The 13,809-nt window shown below is 45.7% G+C and overlaps 1 protein-coding gene across 3 annotated transcripts in view; it reads left to right on the top strand.

The window, feature by feature from the left end:
* The window catches only part of atrn (attractin), a 481,933-nt gene that overhangs the window by 278,170 nt on the left and 189,954 nt on the right, over positions 1-13,809 (top strand). For all 3 annotated transcript variants that reach the window (XM_068028731.1, XM_068028732.1, XM_068028733.1), the window contains exon 25: positions 3,691-3,752. In XM_068028731.1, the coding sequence (XP_067884832.1) occupies positions 3,691-3,752 (62 nt within the window). The remainder of the gene's footprint in view (positions 1-3,690; positions 3,753-13,809) is intronic.

A 13,809-nucleotide genomic window follows, 5' to 3' on the forward strand; every position in this document is an offset into this window, starting at 1 on the left:
GTGCTGAATGGGATAGATTTCGAACGGATCTAGCAATGCAAAACTGGGCATCCGTGAGGCGCTGTGGGCCATCAGCAGTAGCAGAATTGTACTCAACCACAATCTGTAACCTCATGGCCCGGCATATCCCCCACTCTACCATTACCATCAAGCCAGGAGACCAACCCTGGTACAATTAAGAGTGCAGGAGGGCATGCCAGGAGCAGCACCAGGCATACCTCAAAATGAGGTGTCAACTTGGTGAAGCTACAACCCAGGACTACTTGCATGCCAAACTGTGTAAGCAGCATGCGATAGACAGAGCTAAGCAATCCCATAACCAACGGATCAGATCTAAGCTCTGCAGTCCTGCCACATCCAGCCGTGAATGGTGGTGGACAATTAAACAACTAACTGGAGGAGGTGGCTCCACAAATATCCCCATCCTCAATGCTGGGGGAGCCCAGCACATCAGTGCGAAAGATAAGACTGAAGCATTTGCAACAATCTTCAGCCAGAAGTGCCGAGTTGATGATCCATCTCTGCCTCCTCCTGAAGTCCCCAGCATCACAGATGCCAAACTTCAGCCAATTCGATTCACTCCGCGTGATATCAAGAAACGACTGAAGGCACTGGATACTGCAAAAGCTATGGGCCCTGACAATATTCCGGCAATAGTACTGAAGACCTGTGCTCCAGAACTTGCCGCGCCCCTAGCCAAGCTGTTCCAGTACAGCTACAACACTGGCATCAATCTGCAATGTGGAAAATTGCCCAGGTCTGTCCTGTACACAAAAAGCAGGACAAATCCAACCCGGCCAACTACCGCCCCATTAGCCTACTCTCAATCATCAGTAAAGTGATGTCATCAACAGTGCCATCAAGCGGCACTTGCTTAGCAATAACCTGCTCAGTGACGCTCAGTTTGGGTTCCACCAGGGCCACTGAGTTCCTGACCTCATTACAGCCTTGGTTCAAACATGGACAAAAGAGCTGAACTTGAGGTGAGAGTGACTGCCCTTGACATCAAGGCAGCATTTGAACGAGTATGGCATCAAGGAGCCCCAGCAAAACTGAGGTCAATGGGAATCAGGGGCAAAACCCTGCGCTGGCTGGAGTCATACCTAGCACAAAGGAAGATGGTTGTGGTTGTTGGAGGTCAATCATCTGAGCTCCAGGACATCACTGCAGGAGTACCTCAGGGTACTGTCCTAGGCCCAACCATCTTCAGCTGCTTCATCAATGACCTTCCTTCAATCATAAGGTCAGAAGTAGGGATGTTCGCTGATGATTGCACAATGTTCAGCACCATTCGTGACTCCTCAGATACTGAAACAGTCCATGTAGAAATGCAGCAAGACTTGGACAACATCCAGGCTTGAGCTGATAAGTGGCAAGTAACATACGCGCCACACAAGTGCCAGGCAATGACCATCTCCAACAAGAGAGAATCTAACCATCTCCCCTTGACATTCAACGGCATTACCATTGCTGAATCCCCCACTATCAACATCCTAGGGGCTACCATTGACCGAAAACTGAACTGGAGTAGCCATATAAATACCGTGGCGACAAGAGCAGGTCAGAGGCTCGGAATCCTGAGGTGAGTAACTCACCTCCTGACCCCCCAAAGCCTGTCCTCAATCTACAAGACACAACTCAGGAGTGTGATGGAATACTCTCCACTTGCCTGGATGGGTGCAGCTCCAACAACACTCAAGAAGCTCGACACCATCCTGGATAAAGCAGCCCGCTTGATTGGCACCCCAACTACAAACATTCACTCCCTCCACCACTGACGCACAGTGGCAGCAGTGTGTACCATCTACAAGATGCACTGCAGCAATGCACCAAGGCTCCTTACACAGCACCTTCCAAACCCACGACCTCTACCAACTAGAAGGACAAGGGCAGCAAATACATGGGAACACCACCACCTGCAAGTTCCCCTCCAAGTCACACACCACCCTAACTTGGAACTTTATCGCCGTTCCTTCACTGTCGCTGGGTCAAAATCCTGGAACTCCTTTCCTAACAGCACTGTGGGTGTACCTACCCCACATGGACTGCAGCGGTTCAAGAAGGCAGCTCACCACCACCTTCTCCAGGGCAATTAGGGATGGGCAATAAATTGTGGCCTGGCCAGTGACGCCCACATCCCGTGAATGAATTACAAACAAATCTGGCTCGGTCATAGAAGACAGAGGATAGCAGTGGAAGGGTGCTTTTCTGAATGGAGGGCTGTGACTACTGGTGTTCCGCATGGATCAGTGCTGGGACCTTTGCTGTTTGTAGTATATATAAATGATTTGGAGGAAAATGTAGCTGGTCTGATTAGTAAGTTTGCAGACGACACAAAGGTTGGTGGAGTTGCGGATAGTGATGAGGATTGTCAGATGATACAGCAGGATATAGATCAGTTGGAGACTTGGGCGGAGAAATGGCAGATGGAATTTAATCCAGACAAATGTGAGGTAATGCATTTTGGAAGGTCTAATACAGGTGGAAAGTATACAGTTAATGGCAGAACCCTTAGGAGTATTGACAGGCAGAGAGATCTGGGCGTACGGGTCCACAGATCACTGAAAGTGGCAACGCAGGTGGATAAGGTAGTCAAGTAGGCATATGGCATGCTTGCTTTCATTGGTCTGTGCATAGAGTATAAAAATTGGCAAGTCATGCTGCAGCTGTACAGAACTTTAGTTAGGCCACACTTGGAATATTGCGTGCAATTCTGGTCGCCACACTACCAGAAGGACGTGGAGGCTTTGGAGAGGGTACACAAGAGGTTTTCCAGGATGTTACCTGGTCTGGACGGTATTAACTATGAGGAGAGGTTGGATAAACTCGGATTGTTTTCACTGGAACGACGGAGGTGGAGGGGTGACATGATAGAGGTTTACAAAGTTATGAGCGGCATGGACAGAGTGGATAGTCAGAAGCTTTATCCCAGGATGGAAGAGTCAGTTACTAGGGGACATAGGTTTAAGGTGCGAGGGGCAAAGTTTGGAGGGGATGTGCGAGACAAGTTCTTTGCACAGAGGGTGGTGAGTGCTTGGAACTTGCTGCCGGGGAGGTGGTGGAAGCAGGTACGATAGCGACGTTTAAGAGGCATCTTGATAAATACAGGAATAGGCTGGGAATAGATTGATAAGGACCCCAGAAGTGCAGCAGGTTTTAGTTTCGGCAGGCATCAAGATCGGCGCAGGCTTGGAGTGCTGAATGGCCTGTTCCTGTGCTGTACTGTTCTTTGTTCTTTGTTCATATTCCAGGTCCTTTTTAACCCCTGATGCTTTTTAATTTGCTTTACTCTGAACAGGTGCACGTTAAAAGAGGAAAATAAAACAGCTTCAGAAATCGTGAAAATATTGTTCATTAAAATGAACTTTTCCATTAATAGCAGAGTTTCAATGACCTCTCATCACCCAAAAGTAGCCATATTGAAAGGAAGCAGTGCTGCAGCCCTTTCTTTGACCCAAATCCCCCTCCAGACCAGCTCAGGGCTGCGAATGAGATCAGTGAAATTATCTTAATGTTACGCGGGGTTCTGATTATTGTAATCTTGGAGTCTGTTTTTAGTCAGAGAGAGTACACTTAATTCAATTAACTGCAAAATTTATTGAAGTAATTTTATCATTCAATATCTTTGTGGTCATAACATGCTCCGTTAGCTTTGCTTTAACTTTTATGCGTATCCCTTTTTCTCTATAGATTGCCTTTTCTCAGCACAGCAACTTCATGGACCTTGTGCAGTTCTTCGTCACATTTTTCAGGTGAGTCAAAAATATATATCTGATTCATATAAAATGCATTGCTGATTTTTAAAATCTGTGTTCCACTTGCATTTATCTTAATTAAAATGTGAATTTTTGCAATATCTTGATATTACTGCTCAAATATTTGTTCTTTACACAGCAGTGTACAATTTCAGCCGAAAGTGTGGAGTTACCAAAGCAGTATCTGTTATATCGTAACATTGTTGAGCAACATTTATTTCAAAACGCATTGAAAAGCCCTATATCATACCAATAGAATAATGTCAACATTTCACGAAAAGGTAGCTGCATGGTAAATTAAACATTCCAATTCTCTCAATGCTTTTTTCAGCGCCACCTGGAAGTGAAATATCTTTGGAATAATGTACTGTATAATAGATGTATTTAAAATTTATTTTATTTATTTAGAGATACAGCACTGAAACAGGCCCTTCGGCCCACCGAGTCTGTGCCGACCAGCAACCACCCATTTATACTAACCCGACAGTAATCTCTTATTCCCTATCACCTACCTACACTAAGGGCAATTTACAATGGCCAATTTACCTATCACCTGCAAGTCTTTGGCTGTGGGAGGAAACCGGAGCACCCGGGGAAAACCCACGCAGACACTGGGAGAACTTGCAAACTCCACACAGGGAGTACCCAGAATCGAACCCGGGTCCCTGGAGCTGTGAGGCTGCGGTGCTAACCACTGTGCCACAGGGGCTTCAAACTGCAGCTTGTGGGTCACTAACACCCTGCAAGTCCCGTGAGTCCAATTCACACAGTGCAGAGGTATTTTGTGATGGAGGTATGGAAAGAGTTGTTAGTAGCACTGCAGTCTTACTCATGGATGAATCATGATTACAACCCCAACATCCGTTATCCACAAATTGAGATATGCAAATTAGTGGAAACTGGTTTTCAACTTAATGGAGGAGAAGAAAACTTGAATACTTGTGATTTAGCAAGGGGTAATTAAACAATGACATAACTGAGCTGAACTGTCTGCCTTTGTATACCTCGTGTCAGTGTGACTTGATTCAAGTAGATTATATTTGCACAGTGCAGAGACATAGCCGCCACCAAAAGTTTCATGTTTTTTCTGTAATTATTTCCGATGGCCTACAGTGACAAACTGTGGGATGACGAAGGAGTATTTCACCCCCGTCCCTGAGACCGGAGTTAAGCTAAAATGAGTGGGCAGACAGATCACTGTAATCTCTTGATTTTTGTAAGAAATGGCCGGCTAATGTGCTGAAGATTGTTCAAGGTGATATGTCATTTAGAGATTGTGGAGCAGGATGATGCATGAAGATAATGGCTTAGAAGTGCTTAAGCTGCTGCTGTAGTGTGGGGGAGTGTGTTGTTGGAACATCTTGGTAAGATGAAGATGTCAAGTTCAACTCTGTTGATTTCTTTCAGCCAAGTGTGTAAAAGAGGTCAAAGCAATTTTAAGAATTTTGAAGAAGTCTTCGTGTAGTTCCAGTGAATATTTAGTGTTAACATTTTCATCGTCTTTGAAAATAGCTATATGCTTATATCAATCTGTAACAGGTAGACTGGCTGTTAGTGAAAGGTTTCAACACAGGACATGCACAACTATGATGTATTAAGTATTCAGTTATTGATTCTACAGTCTATGGAAACTTTTGAAATTCCGAAATAATGTGTACAGGTGAAATGACAAAGCTTCGCTAAAAGGCAGACACAAAGCTTGTATTTTTCTATTTGTTCATGGGATGTGGGTGTCGCTGGCTAGGCCAGAATTTATTGCCCATCCCTAATTGCGCTTGACAACTGAGTGGCCATTTCCAAGGGTATTTAAGAGTCAGCCACATTGCTGTGTGTCTGAAGTCATAAGTAGGCCAGACTGGGTGAAGATGGCAGATTTCCTTCCCTAAAAGACATGAATGAACCAGGTGGGTTTTTACAACAGTCGACAATGGTTTCATGGTCGCCATTAGACTAGATTTTTAATTCCATATTTTTTATTAATTGAATAATTAATGGTGAACAATTTCACCATCTGCCATGTGGGATTCGAACCCATGTCCCCAGAGCATTAGCCTGGGCCTCTGGTTACTAGTCCAGTGACGCTACCACTACTGGTTTGAGGTTTTAAGCCTGTTGGAGGTAGAAAAACTGATGGAAGTAAAGCTAATGACAATATTGAAATAGTGGGGAAAAATGAGCTCGAGTAAGCAAAGCAGTAAATGAAAGAAGCACTGAGGGTAGCAGGGCACAAAATGCACTCCAGCTGGGGGACTTGAAATCCATCACAGAGTGGCTCGGTAACACCACTACTGACCAAGCTGACCGAGTCCTAAATAGCATAGCTGCTAGGCTGTGTCTGCGGCAGGTGGTGAGGGAACCAACAAGAGGGAAAAACCTAGTTGACTTCGTCCTCGCCAATCTACCTGTCGCAGATGCGTCCATCTGTGACAGGAGTAGTAGGAGTGACCAGCGCACAGTCCTTGTGGCGACAAAATCCCGTCTTCACATTGAGGGTACCCACCATCGTGTTGTGTGACACTACCACCGTGCTAAATGGGATAGATTTTGAACAGATCTAGCAATGCAAAGCTGGGCATCCATGAGGTGCTGTGGGCCATCAGCAGCAGCAGACTTGTATTCAGCCACAATCTATAACCTCATGGCCTAGCATAGCCCCCACTCTGCCATTACTATAAAACCGGGTGATCAACTCTGGTTCAGTGACGAGTGCAGGAGGGCATGCTAGGAGCAGCATCAGGAATAGCTAAAAATGAGAGGTCAGCCTAGTGAAGCCACACCACAGGACAACTTGCATACCAAACAGCACAAGCAGCAAGCAATAGACAGGGCTAAGAGATCCCACAACCAATGGATCCACTCTTTTTTTGTTGTTCATTCCTGGGATGTGGGCTTCGCTGGCTAGGCCAGCATTTATTGCCAATCTCTAATTGCCCTTGAGATCTAAGCTCTGCAAGTCCTGCCACATCCAATTGTGAATGATGGTGGACAATTAAACAACTGACAGGAGGAGGAGGCTCCACAAATGTCCCCACCTTCAACGATAGGGGAGCCCAACACATCAGTACAAAAGACAAGGCTGAAGCATTTGCATTCATCTTCAGCCAGAAGTTCTGAGTGGATGATCCATCTCGCCCTCCTCCTGAGGCCCCCAACATCACAGATGCCAGTCTTCAGCCAATCCGATTCACTCCACGTGATATCAAGAAAAGGCTGAAGGCACTGGATACCGCTAAGGTTATGGGCCCTGACAATATTCCGGCAGTAGTACTGAAGAGTTGTGCTCCAGAACTAGCTGTGCCCCTTGTCAAGCTGCTCCAGTATAGCTACAAGACTGGCATCTACCCGGCTATGTGGAAAATTACCCAGGTATTTTCTGTGCACAATCTAACCATCTCCTCTTGCTGAAGAGAGCGCAGGCAGAGAGGGACTGGGTGGCTGCCAGACAGACAAGAAAGACAAGGCAGGTACTGCAGAAGTCCCCGGAGGGCATCCCACTTTCTAACCGGTATTCAGTTCTGAGTTCAGTTGGGAGAGAGGGTTCCTCTGGAGATTGCAGTGAGAGTTATGAGCAGAGCACCATGTCTGGCTCAGCTGTGCAGGGAGGGAGGAGAAAAGACAGGAGAGCAATAGTGATAGGGATTTTATAGTTAGGGGAACAGACAGGCGTTTCTGTGGTCGCAGATGTTATTCCAGGGTGGTAGGTTGTCTCACTGGTGCAAGGGTCATGGATATCACCAAGAGGTGACAGAACGTTCTGGAGGGCGAGGGTGCACAGCCAGAGGACGCGGTCCACATTGATACCAACAATATAGGTAGACAAAGGGATGAGTTTAGGGAGTTAGGAAAGAGATTAGCAAGCAGGACCTCAAAGGTAGTAATCTCTGGATTACTCCCAAGGTCACATGCGAGTGAGTATAGAAATAGGCAAATACACCGGATGAATGTGTGGCTGGAGGGATGGTGCAGGAAGGAGGGCTTCAGATTTCTGGGATATTGGGGCTGGTACTGGGTAAGGTGGGACCTGTACAAGCCAGACAGTCGAAACCTGAACAGGACTGGGATGAATATCCTTGCAGAACAGTTTGCTGGTGCTGTTGGGATGGTTTAAACTAGATTGGCAGGGGGATGGGAACCTGAGGGCAGTTTCAGATCGGACAAATTGAGGGTAGGGAACAGGAGGCAGAAAATTAGCGAGTGACTCTGAAAGGCAGAAGGAGCAAAGGTTAAAAAGTGTGCAGGACAGGAATTTGACAGTATTAAAAGGTATTTATTTAAATGCAAGGAGTATTGCAAATAAAGCCGATGAGTTGATGGCACAGATAGACACATGGCAACATGATAGAGTCATAGAGTCGTACAGCATAGAAACAGGCCCTTCGGCCCACCGTGTCCATGCCGACCATAATGCCTATCTATACTAATCCCACCTGTCTGCATGAATTCCATATCCCTCTATGCCTTACTCATTCAAGTCCCTGTCCAGATGCCTCTTAAATGTTGCTACTGTTCCTTCCTCCACCACCTCCTCAGGCAGCTCATTCCAGATACCCACTATTCTTTGTGTGAAAAATTTGCCCCATTGATCCCCTTTAAACCTCCTCCCTCTCACCTTAAATCTATGCCCTCTAGTATTAGTCACCCCTACCATGGGAAACAGACTCTGGCTATCTACCCTATCTATGCTTCTCATAATTATATATACCTCTATCATGTCCCCCCTCGGCCTCCTTCGCTCCAGGGAAAACAGACCCAGCCTATCCAATCTCTCTTTATAACTCAAGCCCTCCAAACCAGGCAACATCCTTGTGAATCTTTTCTGCAGCCTCTCTAGCTTAATCACATTTTTCCTGTCGTGCGGCGACCAGAACTGCACACAGTACTCCAAATGCGGCCTCACCAACGTTACGTACAACTGTAACATGACGTCCCAACTCTTGTATTCAGTGCCTCGGCCGATGAAGACAAGCATGCCATACGCCGCCTTCACCACCCTGTCTACCTGTGTTGCCACTTTCAGAGAACTATGTACTTACTCCAAGGTCTCTCTGCTCAACAACACTCCCCAGGGCCCTGCCATTCACTGTATATGTCCTGCCCTGGTTTAACTTCCCAAAATGCATCACTTCACACTTGTCTGCGTTAAATTCCATTTGCCATTCCCGTGCCCACTTTCCCAGTTGATCTATATCCTGTTGTAACCTTAGACAACCACCTTCACTGTCCACTATACCACCAATTTTGATGTCATCTGCAAACTTACTAATCATGCTTCCTACATTCACATCCAAGTCATAAATATATATGACAAATAACAGAGGGCCCAGCACCGATCCCTGCAGCACACCCGGCCTCCAATCTGAAAAACAACCCTCCACTACCAACCTCTGCCTCCTATCACCCAGCCAATTTTGTATCCAATTTGCTAGCTCACCCTGGATCCCATGTGTTCGAACATTTTAGACCAGCCTACCATGCGGGACATTGTCAAAGGCCTTGCTAAATCCATGTAGACAACGTCCATCGCCCTGCCCTCGTCAATCCTCTTGGTCACCTCCTCGAAAAACTCAATCAAATTTGTGAGACATGATTTCCCACACCCAAAGCCATGCTGACTATCGCTAATTAGACCAAGCCTTTCCAAATGCATATAAAAATGGTATCATTATTATAATGGAAACTTGGCTTAAAGAGAGGCAAAAATGGCAGCTCAACATCCTTGGGTGTAGAGTTTTCAGGCAGGATAGAGAGGGGGATAAAAAAGGAGTGGGTGTAGCATTATTGGTTAAGGAATCAATAACAGCTGTGAGGAGGGATGATCTGCTAAATGAATCATCAAATGAGGGAATATAGGTCGAGTTCAGAAATAAAAAGCGACAGCCACACTACTAGGAGTGTACTCTCGACACCCAAATGGTGAGAGGGAGTTAGAAGAACAAATATTTAGGCAAATTTCTGAGTCCAAAAATAATAGGGCAATAATAGTTGGGGATTTCAGCTACCCGAATATCAACTGGAATACAAACAGTATGAAGGGCACAAACTTCTTGAACTGTATTCAAGAGAACCTTTTTAGCCAATACATAAGCCCAATGAGAGGGGGTGCAATTCTAGATTTAGACTTCAGTAATGAAGCTGGGCAAGTGGGTGAAGTAGCAGTAGATGACCATTTTGGTTATAGTGACCATAGTACAGTTAGTTTTAGCATAATCTTGGAAAAGGACAAAGATAGAACAGGAGTAAAAGTTCTAAATTGAGGGAAGGCAAATTTTACGAAGCTGAGAGTTGATCTGGTGAAAATTAGCTGGATACAGCTACTGTATCACAAAAAACTTAATAGTTTAGAAAGCCTAGAGGAATATAGGAAGTGCAGGGATGAAGTTACGAAGGAAATTAGGAAAGCAAAGAGAGGAAATGAAAAATGATTGGCAGGTAAAATCAAGGAAAACCCCAAGATGTTTTATCAGTACATTAAGAGCAAGAGGATAACTAAGGAAAGGGCAGGGCCTATCGGAGATGAACAAGGAAGCTTATGCATGGATGCAGAAGATGCAGGGATCGGTGCTAGGACCCGAGCTATTCACAATATGTATTCAAGATTTAGATGAGGGAACTAAATGTAATATCTCCAAATTTGTAGATGACAGAACTCGGTGGTAGGGTGAGTTGTGAGGAGGATGCAGAGAGGCTTCAGGGTGATTTGGACAAGTTGAGTGAGTGGGCTAATGCATAACAGATGCAGTATAATGTGGATAAATGTAAGGTTATCCACTTTGATAGCAAAAACAGGAAGGCAGATTATTATCTGAACGGCTATAAACTGAGAGAGGGGAATATGCAGTGAGACTGGTCCCGTACACCAGTCGCTGAAGGTAAGCATGCAGGTGCAACAGGCGGTAAAAAAGGCAAATGGTATGTTGGCCTTCATACTGAGAGGATTTGAGTACAGGAACAGGGATGTCTTGCTGCAATTATACAGGGCCTTGGTGAGGCCACATCTGGAATATTGTGTGCCGTTTTGGTCTCCTTATCTGAGGAAGGATGTTCTTGCTATTGAGGGAGTGCAGCGAAGGTTTACCAAACTGACTCCTGGGATGGCGGGACTGACATATGAGGAGAGATTGAGTTGGTTAGGATTATATTCCCTGGAGTTCAGAAGAGTGAGGAGGGATCTCATAGAAACCTATAAAATTCTAACAGGACTTGACAGGGTAGATGCAGGAAAGATGTTCACGATGGTGGGGGAGTCCAGAACCAGGGGTCATAGTCTAAGGGTAAGGGGTAAACCTTTCAGGACTGAGATGAGAAATTTCTTCACCCAGAGAGTGGTGAGCCTGTGGAATTCGCGACCACAGAAAGCAGTTGAGGCCAAACCATTGTATGTTTTCAAGAAGGAGTTAGATATAGCTCTTGGGTCCAAAGGGATCAAAGGGTATGGGGTGAAAGCGGGAACAGGTTACGGAGTTGGATGATCAGCCATGCTAATGAATGGTGGAGCAGGCTTGAAGGGCGGAATGGCCTACTCCTATTTTCTATGTTTCATTGTGGGCACGGTTCTTAATGAGTTTTTTGTCTCCGTCTTCACAAGGGAAAGGGATGATGCAGACATTCTAATTAAAGAGGAGGGTTGTGAAATATTAGATACAATGAGCATAATGAGAGAGGAAGTACTAGAGGGTCTGACATCCTTGAAAGTGGATAAATCACCAGGGCCAGATGGATTGTATCCCTGGTTGTTCGAGGAAGCCAGGGAGAAAATAGCGGATGCTCTAAGGATCATCTTCAAATCCTCGCTAGATACAGGCAAGGTACCAGAGGATTGGATGTCGGCGAACATTGTACGATTATTTAAAAAGGGTGCGAGGGATAGACCAAATAATTGTAGGCCAATTCTGAGAGATAGGATAAACAGCCACTTAGAAAGGCATGGATTAATCAGCGATAGCATGGATTTGTTAAGGGAAGGTTGTGTCTTACTAACCTGATGGAATTTTGTGAGGAAGTAACAAGGAGAATTGATGAGGGTAGTGCAGAGGATGGATTTTAGTAAGGCATTTGACAAGGTCCCACGTGGCTGACTGGTCAGAAAATTAAAAGCCCATGGGATACAGGGGAATTTGGCAAGTTGGATCCATAATTGGCTTAGTAACAGGAAACCAAAGGTAATGGTCGACGGATGTTTTTGCGAATGGAAGGCGGTTTCCAGTGGCGTTTAACAGGGCTCAGTGTTGGGTCCCTTGCCGTTACTGCTATTTATTAACGATTTGGACTTAAATGTAGGAGGTACAATTGGGAAATTTGCAAATGACACAAAAAATAGCCATGTTAATAGCAAAGAGGACAGCTCTATACTCCAGAATGATATCAATGGTTTGGTTGAGTGGGCGGAAAGGTAGCGAATGGAATTCAGTCCGGAGAAGTGTGAGGGAATGCATTTGGGGAGGGCAAACAAAGCAAGGGAGTACACAGTAAACAGGAGGATATTGAGAGGGGTAGAAGAAGTAAGAGACCTTGGAGTGCATGTCCACAGGTCCCTGAAGCTTGTCGGGCAGGTAGATAAAGTGGTGAAAAAGGCATATGGGGTGCTTTCTTGTATTGGCCGAGATACAGAATACAAAAGCAGGGATGTGATGCTGGAACTGTACAAAACACTGGTTAGGCCACAGCTGGATTATTGCACACAGTTCTGTTCACATTCCAGGAAGGACATAATTGCTCTGGAGAGAGTACAGAGGAGACTTACAAGAATGTTGCGAGGGCTTGAAAGTTGCAGCTATGAGGAAAGATTGGATAGGCTCGGGTTGTTTTCCTTCCAACAGAGAGGTGTACAAACTTGAGGGGCTTAGCTAGAGTGGACAGGAAGGACCTGTTTCCCCTTGCGGAGAAGTCAATTGTCAGAGGGCACAAATTTAAGGTGATTGGTAGAAGCATTAGAAGGGACATGAGGAAGAGCTTTTTCATGCAGAGGGTGGTGAGTGTCTGGAATTTACTGCCTGGATCGGTGGTGGAGGCAGAAACTCTCAACTCATTTAAAAGGTACCTGATCCTGCACCTGAAGTGCTGCAACCTGCAAGGCTACAGACCAGGTGCTGGAAGGTGGATTAGATTGGGCGGCTAGTTTTTCAGCTGGTGCAGCCACGATGGCCTGAATGACCTCTTTCTGTGCCGTAACTATTCTGTGGTTCAGTGGCATTACTATCGCTGAATCCCCCATTATCAACATATTAGGGGTCACCTTTGACCCGAAACTGGACTGGACCAGTCACATAAATGCTGTGCCTACAAGAACAGGTCAGAGGCTGGGAGTTGTGTGGCGAGTAACTGTCCTCCTGTCTCCCCAATGCCTGTCAACCATCTACAAGGCACAAGTCAGGATTGTGGTGGAACACTCTCCACTTCCCCTGGTGGGTACAGCTCCAACAACACTCAAGAAGCTCGACACCATCCAGGACAAAGTAGCCTGCTTGTTTCACATCCCATCCACCACCTTCAACATTCACACTCTCCACCACCAACACACAGTGTACAGCATCTACACGATGCACTGCAGCAACTCACCAAGGCTGTTTTGACAGCACCTTCTAAACCCGTGACCTCTACCACCCAGAAGGACAAGGGCAACAGATGGGAACACCACCACCTGCAAGTTCCCCTCCAAGCCAGACACCACCCTGACTTGGAACTATATTGCCGTTTCTTTGGTGTCGCTGGGTCAAGATCCTGGAACTCTCTTCCAAGGTGTACCTATGCCCCAAGGACTGCAGTAGTTCAAGAAGGCAGCTCACCACGATCTTCTCGAGGGCAATTAGGGATGGGCAATAAATGCTGGCCTAGCGAACGACACCCACATCCTCTGAATGAAGAAAAAATAAATAAATCTGGACTTAAAGACCAGTCGGAGGAAGAATGTATCAGGTATTTTTTAATTCAGAATGAATGGAAAGAACGTTAGATATCTAATAAACAATAAAAGTAGTTGTATTGATGATATATAAACCAGAAAGGTTGCTTTGTAATTCAGCACCAGTAATGTCCACAAGGAGGTGCCATCTGCAAG

The sequence above is a fragment of the Heterodontus francisci genome, chromosome 1 (genome assembly GCF_036365525.1).
Source record: "Heterodontus francisci isolate sHetFra1 chromosome 1, sHetFra1.hap1, whole genome shotgun sequence".
NCBI classification, from domain to species: Eukaryota; Metazoa; Chordata; class Chondrichthyes; order Heterodontiformes; family Heterodontidae; genus Heterodontus; species Heterodontus francisci.